Source organism: Pristiophorus japonicus, unplaced genomic scaffold (assembly GCF_044704955.1).
Source record: "Pristiophorus japonicus isolate sPriJap1 unplaced genomic scaffold, sPriJap1.hap1 HAP1_SCAFFOLD_1776, whole genome shotgun sequence".
Lineage (NCBI taxonomy): Eukaryota > Metazoa > Chordata > Chondrichthyes > Pristiophoridae > Pristiophorus > Pristiophorus japonicus.
Genome location: NW_027251461.1, coordinates 30,883 through 46,509, shown reverse-complemented (window position 1 = coordinate 46,509; position 15,627 = coordinate 30,883). Strand labels below are relative to the sequence as shown.

The 15,627-nt window shown below is 44.6% G+C and overlaps 1 protein-coding gene across 1 annotated transcript in view; it reads right to left on the bottom strand.

Annotated features, from left to right (window-relative positions):
* Positions 1-927: 927 nt before the first annotated feature.
* The window catches only part of LOC139243648 (protein flightless-1 homolog), a gene marked incomplete at its 3' end in the record, with an annotated part of 23,509 nt that continues 8,809 nt past the window's right edge, over positions 928-15,627 (bottom strand). The window contains exons 6-12 of the mRNA XM_070870814.1: positions 12,407-12,492; positions 11,226-11,387; positions 10,650-10,753; positions 9,394-9,569; positions 3,036-3,193; positions 2,515-2,599; positions 928-1,089 (exon numbers count right to left, since the gene is read on the bottom strand). Coding sequence (XP_070726915.1) covers positions 928-1,089; positions 2,515-2,599; positions 3,036-3,193; positions 9,394-9,569; positions 10,650-10,753; positions 11,226-11,387; positions 12,407-12,492 — 933 coding nt within the window. The remainder of the gene's footprint in view (positions 1,090-2,514; positions 2,600-3,035; positions 3,194-9,393; positions 9,570-10,649; positions 10,754-11,225; positions 11,388-12,406; positions 12,493-15,627) is intronic.

Here is a 15,627-nt window from a genome sequence, read left to right as displayed (position 1 = left end):
GTCACTGGAACCGTTTCTCTCACTCAAAGTTAGACACACTACCGTGGGCACCACGAGGTCTAGGTAGGTAGCCATTGACATTCAGGTTCATATATAAATATATATAAATCTATCGACATGTATCGTAACTGTTCCCTGGCGGTCAAGCGGTTAAGATCCAGCGCAGTAACCTGGTTTCAATCCTCGATCAATTCATCGCATAAAAATAATTGAGGTCTGTGAGACGATTAATAATTGCTGTAATCACCATGAATACCAATACTTTCTGTGATATACGAGCTTACAGAATATCTGGCTTCTCCTGCCCTTTGCCAGGCACGAGTTCGGGGTTTAATTTTGTAAACTGGATGAGTTCGCTGAACGCGGGGAGAAGGTTGGAGCCTCTGTGGCCCCACTGTGAGGATGTGGAAGTGAACTCGGTGGCTGGGTGATTGGTGACATTTCTGTAAATTGCAGCGGAGGAGAAGGATTGAGAACTTTCAGTGTGGGACAGAAGTTGTTTAAGGTGAGCCAACACATTCCCGATCAGCACAGAGGGAGCTCACTGGTCATTGTTCTTTTGGATATTGTTCTTCCAGAATTAATATTTCCTTTGCTGTGTCGAAATAACCAAACCCTTGCTCCAAGGCCTGTCTCAATGTTTCCCATTGTGTTAGGCAGAGATACGCCTGCTGCCCTCATTTATTTCATGTGACAGGACACAAAAGTTCAAAATCAATCTGCAGGTGGCCACAAAGAGCACTGAATGGTCAGGTTGGCCGAGCGGTCTAAGGTTCTGTGTTGAGATCGCTGTTTTCTCTGGGGGTGTGGGTTCAAATCCCATTTCTTACATTTCATGATTAAGCGGAACACATTTGTTTTGTCACCACCAACTCCTTAAAAGTGCGATTCAGCATTCCACCTGCTCGCTGAACATTTCCGTCTCACCTGGTGCTTTAGTTTGTTCATTCTTTTGTAGACAGTAGCTGGTGATGCACCAGCCAATCGAAGCTGGTTCTGCAAGGAGAAATCAATGTTGTAAAACTCTGCTGTTTGATCCACTGGTTTCGGAGGCATAACCAAATTAGGGTTCTCCCGAACATCCAGAACCTAAGAATTAAAATGAAATTAAATTAACTCCTTAGAATGAAGGATTATTGGAGGCAGACAGGAAAAGGCTCCAGCAGTGGCGATCAGAAATAGCGAAAACATTAACCCATCTTTCTCTTTCTGATTTTGCCCTGTGCTATTTGCAGACTATTCTGGTTTTACAATGGTTTAATGGTTACTCCCCTCTACACAAACTCTTCATGACATCTGCGTATTGCTGTTTATACCGCAATGTTTTGCTATTGTCTTGTTTGGTAGATTATTTAAAACATCAATCTTTGATAAATCTTTTCAGATAGCTTTTCTAAATTTATTCTTATGAATTTCCATTCATGTCTTTTCGCGCTCTATCGTGGCTTACTTTGAAGGCAATCCTGGTTAATGCTTCATCACCTTTCTGTAGCGTAAAGCTTGATTTCCTCATAATCTATTCCTCTTACATTGGTTACTCTTTGCCCCATTTCTCATGCAAATACATCTACATCATTTCTGACAGAAGAGCTGAAAGCAAGCAGCCCCTTCCTGACCTTTTGCCTAGCTCTAGGAGCCATCCAAGAATGGTCCAGACTGATTCAACTCTTGGAATGATGCTGTGGACACTGCAATTGGCCACAGTATTTCTGGGACATGATGTTGTACGGAGAAAGTTACTGGGACAGTTCCAAAGCAACAGTCCCATCTCAGAGACAAACAACACAAACAGGACATTCTACAACCTGCAACAATACAGCATGGGCATCAAAAGGTCTGGATGGAAAATATCCCATTGGGCAGCTGCACTGGAGTCCGAATCTCCAGATTCAGTTGGAAACAGAGCATATCACATGTAGAACAACCCACGGGCTTCCCATACAGTGAGTTACTTTGAGGTGGGGGACTTAAGCAGGGAAATACAGCAGCCAATTTGTGCAGAGCAAGATTCCACAAACAGCAATTGGAAGAATGGCCAGTTCGGAAGTTTTTAAGCAGGATGTTTTCGGCAGTGTTGCTTGAGGGAAACATGTTGGCTCGGCCACTGAGAACACTCCTGGCTCCTCTTCAAATGGTCCCTGTGGATATTTTAATGTCCACCAGAACCACAATTACAGGAAGGCAGAGCCTCAAAGGTCTGGATCTCTGACAATTTGCTCAGTGCTGCACTGGAGTGTCAGCCTAGATTGTGCACTCAGGTCCTACAGTGAGGTATGGACTCAAGCTTTGGACCAAGAGGGGAGATCATTCAAATCACAAAGCTCGGTCTTGCGCCCAACCAACCAGGATTACTTTACCAACCATACATTGATCCGAAATCGGAACTGCCCAACACTACCTTCGACATCACATTAAGATATAGGAAGCTCCACTGGCCGAGTATTACAGAGCAGTACCAACGTTGACATTTCAACAAGAATTTCAATAAAAAGTGTGTGTTGGAATTACCCTTACCTCTATATCTGTGAGGAAATGGATGGCTTCAGGTAGAGTGACCAGACGGTTTTTATTAAGGACCAGCTTCTTCAATTTTCCACATCTGCAATCAGAAATCAACATTAGGTTTTCCATTTTTAAAGGGCAGAAGAAAAACTCTTGCAATGGCTCAGTTTGTAAACGCCCCCAGGCTCAATTCCTGGTCTGCGCTGAGCTAGCCAATCCAAGCCAAGCTAGGGAGCTAGAGAGGGGGAAAGAAAAATCAGCAAAGGAGGCCGGCTCTCCTGAGTGCCATGCAATGACTTCTGCTGTACATGTGGACATCAGGTGGGGCCAGGATCAAGCTTGACTGTTTTGCCCGACAAGGCACGAAGAATGGTCACTTAAGGAAGAAACCAGAATGCTACAGACCCTTTATTTCCCCTAACCCAAATGGAACTATACCCCAGCATGACTCAGTGCCTCGAAGACATGTCGGCTAAGGTGACATGTGGGCACTTAATGGAAAGCAGAACCTGAACAAAGAACAGAGCTCATACCTGCATAAACTCTCTGGCACCAGCTCAAGGTTATTATTGGCTGCCATAAATTCCTCTAAGCTCGCCAGTTTTCCAATGCCTGACGGGATCCCATCGAAGTCCAGCTTGTTCGAGTTCAAATACAACTTCTTTACTTTTAACAGCTTGCAGATGGCCGACTGAAGAGGAAAAGGATATACTCAGTTTTCGAGCTGTGTAGACTGCAAACTTACAATATAATCACCATTTGGCACCCTTAGTACATATAATTATTGCTTTGGACCGAGCAGTCATTTCACTCTGGTGCAATCACTTGAATGTCATCACCATCAGCTCTTTTTGCAGTAATCAAAACAACAACTACTTTTATTTATATAGCGCCTTTAGCAGAGTAAAATCTCCCAAGGCGCTACACAGCAGTGTTATAAGACAAAACAGATAAATTTGACACCGAGCCATACAAGTAGAAATTAGGGCAGATGGTTAAAGAGGGAGGTTTTAAGGAGCGTCTTAAAGTAGGAAAGAGAGGTAGAGAGACGGAGAGGTTTAGGAAGGGAGTTCCAGAGCTTGGGGCCCAGGCAACTGAAGGCATGGCCACCGATGGTGGAGCGATTATAATCAGGGATGCTCAAGAAAGTAGAATTAAAAGAGCGCAGACATCTCAGGGGGTTGTGAGGCTGAAACAGATTACAGAGATAGGGAGGGGCGAGGGCCTTGGAGGGATTTGTAAACAAGGATGAGAATTTTCAAAACAGCTAATGAAATGTTGGCCTTTATCTCAAGAAGGTTAAAATACAAAGGGGAGGAAGTGATGCTTCAGTTGTATGGAGCCTTGGTCAGACCACATCTGGAGTACCTGCCTTCAGTCTTCAGCACTGCACCGCAGGAAAGATATATTGGCATTAAGAACATAAGAAATAGGAGGAGTCGGCCACCTGACCCCTCGAGCCTGCTCCGCCATTCAATAAGATCATGGCTGATCTGATCATGGACTCAGCTCCACTTCCCTGCCCGCTCCCCATAATCCCTTATCGCTCAAAAATCTATCTCCGCCTTAAATATATTCAATGCCCCAGCCTCCACAGCTCTCTGGGGCAGAGAATTCCACAGATTTACAACCCTCGGAGAGAAGAAATTCCTCCTCATCTCAGTAAATGGACGGCCCCTTATTCTGAGACTATGTCCCCTAGTTTTAGTTTCCCCGATGAGTGGAAATATCCTCTCTGCATCCACCTTGTCGAGCCCCCTCATTATCCTATATGTTTCAATAAGATCACCTCTCATTCTTCTAAACTCCAGTGAGTATAGGTCCAACCTGCTCAACCTTTCTTCATAAGTCAACCCCCTCAACTCCAGAATCAACCTCGTGAACCTTCTCTGAACAGCCTGCAGTGCAAGTATATCCTTCCTTAAATACAGAGACCAAAACTGTACACAGTACTCTAGGTGTGGCCTCAACAATACCTTGTACAGTTGTAGCAGGACTTCTCTGCTTTTATACTCTATCCCCCCTTGCAATAAAGGCCAACATTCCATTTGCCTTCCTGATCACTTGCTGTACCTGCATACTAACTTTTTGTGTTTCATGCACAAGGACCCCCAGGTCCCTCTGTACTGAAGCACTTTGCAATCTTTCTCCATTTAAACTATAATGGGGGTACAGCGCAGATTCAGCAGAATGACAAAGGGTTAAATTTGGCTCGAGTTCCCTTGAGCTTAGGAGTGATTTAATTGAGGTGTTTAAGATGACTGAAGGATTTGATAGACTAGATACAGAGAAGCTATTTCCTCTGGTGAGGGAATCTGGAACAAAAGAATACAATCTTAAAATTAGAGCCAGGCCATTTAAGAGTGAAATAGGAAGTACATTTTCACACAAAGGGTAGGGAAAACTGGAACTCTCCTCTCCAAAATGCAGTGGATGCTGGGGGCCAATTGAAATTTTCTAGACTGAGACTTGTATTTGGCAAGGGTATCAAGGGATGTGGAACAAGATGGGTTGGGTAGAGCAACCATGATGTAATAGAATGGCAGAACAGGCTGGAGGGGCTGAGTGGCCTCCTCCTGCTCCGAGGTTCCATACTGCAATGCTTTGACTAGACTTCCCTCTCAAGACATATGCCTCAGATTTCAATGCAAACAGGAATAAGGAAATTGGGCTGCACATTTCCACCAAATTAAGGTTTGACCCATATTCCCTGCACGTGCATAAGAAAAGATGTATTTAGAATAGAGCCCGACAGATTAAGAAACACAGCACCAACTAGATTAGAGATTGTTAATGCAACCATTTAAAGATGCACTAATTTATATTTGGCAACGAGGGCAAGTGCTGTGGTTCTCCCATAAATTGAATGGTTCCTGCTGCTGAATCCACGCACATGTTCTATTCGATGATTCTATGCATCAGTGGACTGCACCATGCAGCTAAAAGAAGTGCTTATTTGTACTGCCAAAATGGTCAATGCGCCCCACCTTTTGTTTCTGATTGGTCCCCTTGGAGGATAAGCCACACCCTGAAGTTTCACAGGAATGTGTCACTGCAACCACCCAGCCCAAGGTCTCACTGACTTTGCAAATTGTAATTTGATCCACTTTGACTTCCTGAAGCGACAGAGGACAGAGCTCCCCAGAAGACAGCAAGGGCCAGCCAAAGTGCCTTACCCCAGTCCAAGTACATCCTTCCGCCAGCCAAAGTGCCTTACCCCAGCACAAGTGCATCCTCCCACAACGGGGCATTATGTTCGGATTGTGAACAGGTTTATTGGGTATGAAGTGAATAGGGAGTGTCGTGACTTCTGGATATCATCCACTCCAACGATGTCCCTTGTAGTGGGTTGGAAGAACATGATCAGTCTTCCACTCCCCCCCCTCCCTCCGCATATCTCTCTCTCTCTCCCCTCCGATCCCAACCCCCCGCTCCTCCACAGCCTCACTCTTCTCTCCCCCCACCTCGCGCTCTCTCTCTCTCTCTCTCTCTCTCTCTCTCTCCCCACCCCACCCCAGCCTTTCTCTCTCTCCCCACCACCACCCCCAGCCTCTCTCTCTCCCCACCACCCCTTTACTCTCTCTCTCTCTCTCTCTCTCTCTCTCTCTCCCCCACCCCCTCTCCAGCCTCTCCCCACCCCACCCCCAGCCTCTCTCTCACTCGGGGCCCACACCCACCAGCTGCTATCGGGCCCAGGGCTGAGGGAGCGAGTTCTGCGAAGGAATCAGTGGAGTCTCGGGCCTCAGGTCCTGCTTCTTGGCACCACATGGAGGGAATGATTCAGGGATGGGGGGGCGGAGCTTGCTAGAGGGCGGGGCTTGACGCATGTCTGTTAAAGAAAAGTGCAGTACAAACAGTTACTGCCGCAGCTAAAGTGCTTCTTTTTACACAAAGGGAAGTCAAACTGACCCAAACTCAATTGTTAAACTTGGTTTTCCCTCACTCTATAATTAAACCACATATATATAGCGACAAAACAAAACAAGCCATAGGTTTAAACATCTTATTGAAAATGTGTGGGTTAGACCAGTGCAGAGAGGACACTCGTCATCACACTGCAGAGGGGCGTAATCTCACACCACCATGAGTCCATTATGCTGTGGTGGTCTCGCATCGACCAGCACAGGGAACACCAGTGCTATTATACGTCACCCCTGGTTACTAGATTTTGGTAGACTTCCAGTGCCCATATTCAAGTATATTAATTTTTTTGTTTTCGACGATGCCGAGTTGGATGATCCATTAGAAATGTGCTGAAGTAGCGTACCTCCTGCTCGTCACACCAACAGCTAAAATAGCCACAGCCCAGTCCGTCCAGATAGGGCATGCAATCCCAGAGAGCCATCGGGATCTCGGAATTGCAGGTAGAGATCAGGATTGCAGGAATGACATGGGTGATGACTATTCCAACGGGACCAAAAGGTGAACACATGTTGTGCGAGCACACTTCCCAAAGTAGCATCAAACCACAAATGTCACAAGACTGCCCTTGTGGGGAGGAACCTTGACAGCAAGTGGCTTACTGTCAGTAAACAATACATTATCCTAGCCATGGCTCAATGAGTACTCGACTATCCTCTCCTCTTTCCTGGCTGATGGGGTCTGAACCAAGCAGAACCTCTTTCATTGGACAGAGGATAGGGTTAAACTTCAATATTCAATATTTGATTCCCATTGTCGGTGCATTAGCTGACAACAGATTCAATGTAGAACCTGTCCTTCGCAGGTCTGTCTGTCCCAGCTTCCTGCCAGGTTCTCTGTCCAGAGCCCCAGGATTCTCAGGCTGTTAACATGGCCAAGGTCCCTAGGATTGTAAACCCGACATCCAACTTCACAAATCAATTCGGCAGCAATAACGCCGGAAGACCACCAGAAAAAGCAACTTTCACACCACCCACAATAACAACTGCGCTCAGCTTCCGAGATAAACTGCCTGAACAAAACACATGGGCTACATTAACATAAGAACATAAGAATTAGGAACAGGAGTAGGCCATCTAGCCCCTCGAGCCTGCTCCGCCATTCAACAAGATCATGGCTGATCTGGCCGTGGACTCAGCTCCACTTACCCGCCCTCTCCCCGTAACCCTTAATTCCCTTATTGGTTAAAAATCTATCTATCTGTGACTTGAATATATTCAATGAGCTAGCCTCAACTGCTTCCTTGGGCAGAGAATTCCACAGATTCACAACCCTCTGGGAGAAGAAATTCCCTCTCAACTCGGTTTTAAATTGGCTCCCCCGTATTTTGAGGCTGTGCCCCCTAGTTTTAGTCTCCCCCACCAATGGAAACAATCTCTCTGCCTCTATCTTGTCTATCCCTTTCATTATTTTAAATGTTTCTATAAGATCACCCCTCATCCTTCTGAACTCCAACGAGTAAAGACCCAGTCTACTCAATCTATCATCATAAGGTAACCCTCTCATCTCCGGAATCAGCCGAGTGAATCGTCTCTGTACCCCCTCCAAAGCCAGTATATCCTTCCTTAAGTAAGGTGACCAAACTGCACGCAGTACTCCAGGTGCGGCCTCACCAATACCCTGTACAGTTGCAGCAGGACCTCCCTGCTTTTGTACTCCATCCCTCTCGCAATGAAGGCCAACATTCCATTTGCCTTTCTGATTACCTGCTGCACCTGCAAACTAACTTTTTGGGATTCATGCACAAGGACCCCCAGGTCTCTCTGCACCTCAGCATGTTGTAATTTCTCCCCATTCAAATAATATTCCCTTTTACTATTTTTTTTTCCCCAAGGTGGATGACCTCACATTTTCCGACATTGTATTCCATCTGCCAAACCTTAGCCCATTCGTTTAACCTATCTAAATCTCTTTGCAGCCCGTGTCCTCTACACAACCCGCTTTCCCACTAATCTTTGTGTCATCTGCAAATTATGTTACACTACAGTCTGTCCCCTCTTCCAGGTCATCTATGTATATTGTAAACAGTTGTGGTCCCAGCACCGATCCCTGTGGCACACCACTAACCACCGATTTCCAACCCGAAAAGGACCCATTTATCCCGACTCTCTGCTTTCTGTTAGCCAGCCAATTCTCTATCCATGCTAATACATTTCCTCCGACTCCACGTATCTTTATCTTCTGCAGTAACCTTTTGTGTGGCACCTTATCAAATGCCTTTTGGAAATCTAAATACACCACATCCATCGGTACACCTCTATCCACCATGCTCGTTATATCCTCAAAGAATTCCAGTAAATTAGTTAAACATGATTTCCCCTTCATGAATCCATGTTGCGTCTGCTTGATTGCACTATTCCTATCTAGATGTCCCGCTATTTCTTCCTTAATGATAGCTTCAAGCATTTTCCCCACTACAGATGTTAAACTAACCGGCCTATAGTTACCTGCCTTTTGTCTGCTCCCTTTTTTAAACAGAGGCGTTACATTAGCTGCTTTCCAATCCGCTGGTACCTCCCCAGAGTCCAGAGAATTTTGGTAGATTATAACGAATGCATCTGCTATAACTTCCGCCATCTCTTTTAATACCCTGGGATGCATTTCATCAGGACCAGGGGACTTGTCTACCTTGAGTCCCATTAGCCTGTCCAGCACTACCCCCCTAGTGATAGTGATTGTCTCAAGGTCCTCTCTTCCCATATTTCTGTGACCAGCAATTTTTGGCATGATTTGTGTCTTCCACTGTGAAGACCGAAGCAAAATAATTGTTTAAGGCACAGCCATTTCCACATTTCCAATTATTAAATCTCACTTCTCATCTTCTAAGGGACCAACATTTACTTTAGTCACTCTCTTCCGTTTTATATATCGGTAAAAGCTTTTACTATCTGTTTTTATGTTTTGCGCAAGTTTACTTTCGTAATTCATCTTTCCTTTCTGCAAAAACAATACTGCAAGTAACATTCATACAGGAAGAGAGGTGAGCTGGTTGCGGGACAGGTTCAGCGTTTCCAGTTGCGTCCACTGATCGATGCAGAGAGAGAGCTCGGAGATCTGGTTGGTACTGAGGTTCAGCCGACGTAGAGACGAGAGGGTATACAAGCACTCCGGCACCCGGCTCAGGTCATTACAGGACAAGTCCACGTCTGGGAAACAAACAAAGCTTTTTTAAGATTTGAGAAATGAACCTGTTTGTTTGACCCTGCTGGAGTGAACAGGGTTTACAGCTCAGGTCGACAGCTCGGTATTTATGGTTTCAGCAAAAATAGGTCACTGATAATGATATTAATCATGCACATTTATACCAATGGGTAATGTTTTATCACCCAGGGAACTTACATACTCTCGTCTGGATATTCAGTTAATAATTGAAAGAATGACCCTGACACCATTTCTAGAATATCCTGTTTTTGGTGCAGAGCTGTTTCGGTAATATAAACTAGGCCCATCTTGGGATGACCTTTTGCATCCTGCCTCTGGGGGCAAAGTATCACCAGCAGCAAACACCAGAACCATCAGTGCCCTGGCCGACACTGTACTCTGGCCGACACTGTACTCTGGCCGTGAGAACGTGGCTGTATCCAGCCTAAGCCTAGCTGCTTCAATGTTGCCCCTGGTGCTCTGTAATGTAAGCAGGGTGGGTTCAAGACAACATTGTCATTCTCCACAGTGGGATTTAAGGAAACACTTTATCTTCGCTCATTATTGCTGGGGTGGTGTTGGGACAGAGAGGGAGATGGGTAAACTCGGGTTCATTCATCAGGCAACTGTGAGACACACGGTCACAGATTCACCCAGGAAGTGATACCATGTTAAAGTTGTTTCACCATAACCAAATAGAATACATTATAAATACACTGGGCAGTCTGAACTGAACTGAACTAAAGCCAGTGCTCTTCCATCTGGGCGGGGGGTAAGGTCAGTAACTTAAAGTTAGAATTATTGATTATTTTACGGGTTAGTGGTTAAATGCAGTGCCTATTGCAGCACAAAGCCATACAGGGTAAGTGAGCAGCAACATGGAGGGGGATCTATACTGGAAGCTAAAGTCAGAGGACAATAAGATGGGGGCTGAAACATAGGGCCATAGAGCATGGAATGGTGGTGTGGTCAATGCTATGGAAGATTTTGTGAACAAGGACATGAATTCATGAGAAGAGTTTATTTTTCAGTGGGTTTACTGAAACTTGTAGAAACAACAGTTTAACTGAAAGGACTCAGCTTACCCAGCAAAGCGGACAGGCCCTCCAGGCTGGTCGGCAGGTTGCTCTGTGTACGCTGTGTATTCCGCAGATGCAACGTCTGTAGAGCAGTCATTGCAGGAAGCTGCCTGCAACAGATTAGTGCAGTGAATTAGACAGAATTCAATCAAGGCCTCTTGGCTCCAGAGGTTACTACACAAAATCAAAGTGAACCACACCCCAACTCTTCAAAATTAGATTGCAATATGCCAAGTGGTCACAGCTTTAAATTACAGTCACAATTCCATCATGGCGCGCCTCGGGGGGAAATCGAAGCAGGGACCTTGCTGGTCCAAGTCACTACCACACGGTTCAATGCATTCTGTGATCGCCATTCATTAACGTGATACAAAAGAGAAAGGCCATTTAGCCTATTGTAGCTCATTATCCAGAAAGACCCCCACCCTGATCACAGCACTGAACGCTTTCAGAAAGGATTCCAGGGTTTTCGCTTCTGCTAATGTGCCCATTAGTCCATCTGACTCACTCATCATACATTGTTGATTATTTGACGCTGTGCAATTAAGCGGCGAGAGAGATGTCCTGCTAGTTGCTCCTTACCGCAGTTGAGCATGCATGAGTGGGTTGTTGTTCAGAATCAGTGTCTGGAGATGAACCAAGCGCCTCATTTGAGGAGGCAGACTGTCCAGTTTATTATCGCTCAGGTCCAGGTACAGCAGGTCGGTCAGATTTATAAACAATTGGTTTGGGATGTTATCTATACTGCAAAGAAAAACAAGGCATTAAAAGCAGGAATGGCAGAATACATAATAATCAAGTACAGGGAAAGGAAGACACACATTGCAGTAATGTGCCATGTTCCGTCAGTGGCGCATGTCAACAGGACACGGTGGGACATGGACTCCAGCCCTCGTACCCCCTCGTGCTATTGTTGCAGATCTATATTTTATCTGTGATGGGCAGCCTTGAGTAAGAGCTGGGACCTAATTGAAGAGAGAATCACACTCAGGCCTATAACTGCAAGCAGCCAGCTTCAGAACATCACCAGCAAAATCCAGGGAGTAAGCACCTCAGCTCCTGGAGATTGTACAGGGCAAGGAGAACAGAGAGAGAGAAAATAACAGAGCGCTGCCACAGACACGATGGGCCGAATAGCCTCCTGTGTTGTAAATTTCTATGATTCTATGATAAAGACACAAAAACATCTAATGCTAGCCAGCTAACTATCTGCATGTTAAACTGATGATTCAATTAGTACATTGACCCATTCTGTTCTACAAATCCACGATACAAGTTTGTTTCTTCAGCTCTCCATACAGTGAGTGGTCAATCTTTGAGTAAAGAGCAGAAGGAAGAAGAGCAGAGGCAAAGAAGGGACAAAAGGTCCTGCTGACTGAAAGCAGAGCAGTCACGGCCCACGAGTGTCACTCATCCTCACACCTCCAGAAATGAGGGATACAGCGAAAACTGTTGCTCTCTCCCACCTAATATTTGTTAAAAGCTTTGCTGCAGCTCTGAAGACAACAACAGCCACAAGGGGAGCACACGAGGGTGAAACAGACATTTCTCCACCTGACCGTTTCAGTTCTCACACAAAATATTGACTTAGATTTCATTTACTTTTTCTGACTTACTGCTGTGCGTCTCAAGTTTCACTGCTTTTAGAACTACAGGTTATGAATGGTTCCACAAAAGACACAAAATCCCCAGTAAAAATGCAATACAGTTTTAAAAAAAAGATTCCCAACACAAGCATGTTTATCATGACCGCCCCGGCCTACCTGTTGTGGCTCAAGTTGAGCACCAGCATGTTTTTAGCATTCTCCAGCTCCCGCGGAATTTCAGTCAGCTGATTATAGCTGAGGTCCTGAAACACAAAATGTGCATCAACCTAATTAAACAAAGTAACAAATACATTCTTAATACAGCAGTTTGATTTTGTTGGAAAAAATCCTCTCAAAAACGAATGTTTGTAGCTGGCACTGCGATTGTCATGTGTTTGAGCACTAAACATCATTTTTTAAGTGCTTATATAAACAGATCATATATTCCAAACATTTACAGCAAGTTAAAAGATCGTGAATAGGGGGAGGGGAACGAGAACACGTTGTCCTGTCATATCTCTAATATGTTCCTGTAAGATAAAACTTACCTGCATGTTGTGATAGTGTTTTAATAATGCTTTTGTTTAACTATTATATGATAAAATTAACTAAAATTTGTGTAAGCTTAGCTAACCATTTTTAGCAAAGCAGGATGGTAGATTGAGCCAATATTATAAACATAAGAACATAAGAATTAGTAACAGGAGAAGGCCATCTAGCCCCTCGAGCCTGCTCCGCCATTCAACAAGATCATGGCTGATCTGGCCGTGGACTCAGCTCCACTTACCCGCCCGCTCCCCGTAACCCTTAATTCCCTTAATGGTTAAAAATCTATCTGTGATTTGAATACATTCAATGAGCTAGCCTCAACTGCTTCCTTGGGCAGAGAATTCCACAGATTCACAACCCTCTGGGAGAAGAAATTCCTTCTCAACTCGGTTTTAAATTGGCTCCCCCGTATTTTGAGGCTGTGCCCCCTAGTTCTAGTCTCCCCGACCAGTGGAAACAACCTCTCTGCCTCTATCTTGTCTATCCCTTTCATTATTTTAAATGTTTCTATAAGATCACCCCTCATCCTTCTGAACTCCAATGAGTAAAGACCCAGTCTGCTCAATCTATCATCATAAGGTAACCCCCTCATCTCCGGAATCAGCCGAGTGAATCGTCTCTGTACCCCCTCCAAAGCTAGTATATCCTTCCTTAAGTAAGGTGACCAAAACTGCACGCAGTACTCCAGGTGCGGCCTCACCAATACCCTGTACAGTTGCAGCAGGACCTCCCTGCTTTTGTACTCCATCCCTCTCGCAATGAAGGCCAACATTCCATTCGCCTTCCTGATTACCTGCTGCACCTGCAAACTAACTTTTTTTGGGATTCAGGCACAAGGCGCTCGCGGCCTTCCGCGAGAGGTGGGCACCGGAGGGACTGGAGTGCATCATCACGCCCGGCAACCAAATTTTTATTTGATTTTACGTTTTAAAGTTTAATTTGTTTTAATTGCCGGTGCTTTTAGTGTCCCCCTCCCCTTTTATAGGGGGCACTGGAGGAAAAAAAAATTTGATTTTAGTGCCCAAAAAAAAACACAAAAAAAAACACAAAAAAGAAAAAAAATGGGCCTGGTAAATATCTGGTGTGTCATCCAGGTCGGGTGGCACCGATTAATGTTTATGTTTTACAGGTAAACTCCAAAAGAGTTTCATGCACAAGGACCCCCAGGTCCCTCTGCACCGCAGCATGTTGTAATTTCTCCCCATTCAAATAATATTCCCTTTTACTGTTTTTTTCCCCCAAGGTGGATGACCTCACACTTTCCGACATTGTATTCCATCTGCCAAACCTTAGTCCATTCGCTTAACCATTTTTTAACTTCTGGGACAGCTTTGTTAGAGCTAGGGTGATCAAGGCCAGAATATTAATTAGCCACAAAATAAAATGCATTTCTTATCGCTAAAGCTAAATAACACAAGATTGTCTGTGTAGAAGTTCTCAGACAAAAACGGGGATTAATAATGGGAAACAGAGAAATGGCAGAGACTTTGAACAAATATTTTGTATTGGTCTTCGCTGTAGAAGACACTAAAAACATCCTAATAATTGATAATCAAGTGGCTATTGGGGGGTGGGGGGGGTGAAATTTAAATAAATCACTGTCTCTAGAGACAAAGTACTAGACAAACTAATGGGACTAAATGTGGACAAGTCCCCTCGATCTGATGGCCTGCATCCTAGGGTCTTAAAAGAAGTGGATGCAGAGATAGTGGATGCATTGGTTGTAATCTACCAAAATTTCCTGGATTATGGGGTGGTCCCAGCGGATTGGAAAACCACAAATGTAATATCCCTATTTAAGAAAGGAGGCAGACAGAAAGCAGAAAACTATAAACCACTTAGCCTAACATCTGTTGTTGGGAAAATGCTGGAGTCCATCATTAAGGAAGTAGTAGCAGGACATTTAGAAAATCATAATGCAGTCAGCATGGTTTTATGAAAAGGAAATCATGTTTGACAAATTTGCTGGAGTTCTTTGAGGATGTACGAGCCGGGTGGATAAGGGGGAACCAATGGATGTGGTGTATTTGGATTTCCAGAAGGCATTCAATAAGGTACCACATAAAAGGTTAGTGCACAAGATAAAAGCTCACGGGGTTGGGGGTAATATATTAGCGTGGATAGAGGATTGGCTAACTAACAGAAAACAGAGTGTCTGGATAAATGGGTCATTATCCGGTTGGCAGGATCAGTGCTGGGGCCAAACTATTTACAATCTATGTTAATGACTTGGATGAAGGGACCGAGTGTAATGTAGCCAAGTTTGCTGATGATACAAAGACAGGTGGGAAAGCAAGTTGTGAGGAGGACACAAAAGGATATAGACAGGCTAAGTGAGTGGGCAAAAATTTGGCAGATGGAGTATAATGTGGGAAAATGTGAGATTACCATTTTGGTAGGAAAAATAAAAAAGCTCATTATTATTTAAGTGGGGAGAGATTACAAAATGCTGCGGTACAGAGGGACTTGGGGTTCCTTGTACATAAAACACAAAAAGTTAGCATGCAGGTACAGCAAGTATTTAGGAAGGCAAATGGAATGATGGCCTTTATTGCAAGGGGGATAGAGTATAAAAGCAGAGAAGTCCTGCTACAACTGTACAGGGTATTGGTGAGGTCACACCTGGAGTACTGCGTACAGTTTTGGTCTCCGTATTTAAGGAAGGATATACTTGCATTGGAGGCTGTTCAGAGAAGGTTCATGAGGTTGATTCCTGAGATGAGGGGGTTGTCATATGAAGAGAGGTTGAGCCTATACTCATTGGAATTTAGAAGACTTAGAAGTGATCTTATTGAAACATAAGATTCTGAGGGGGCTTGACAGGGTAGATGCAGAGAGGATGTTTCCCC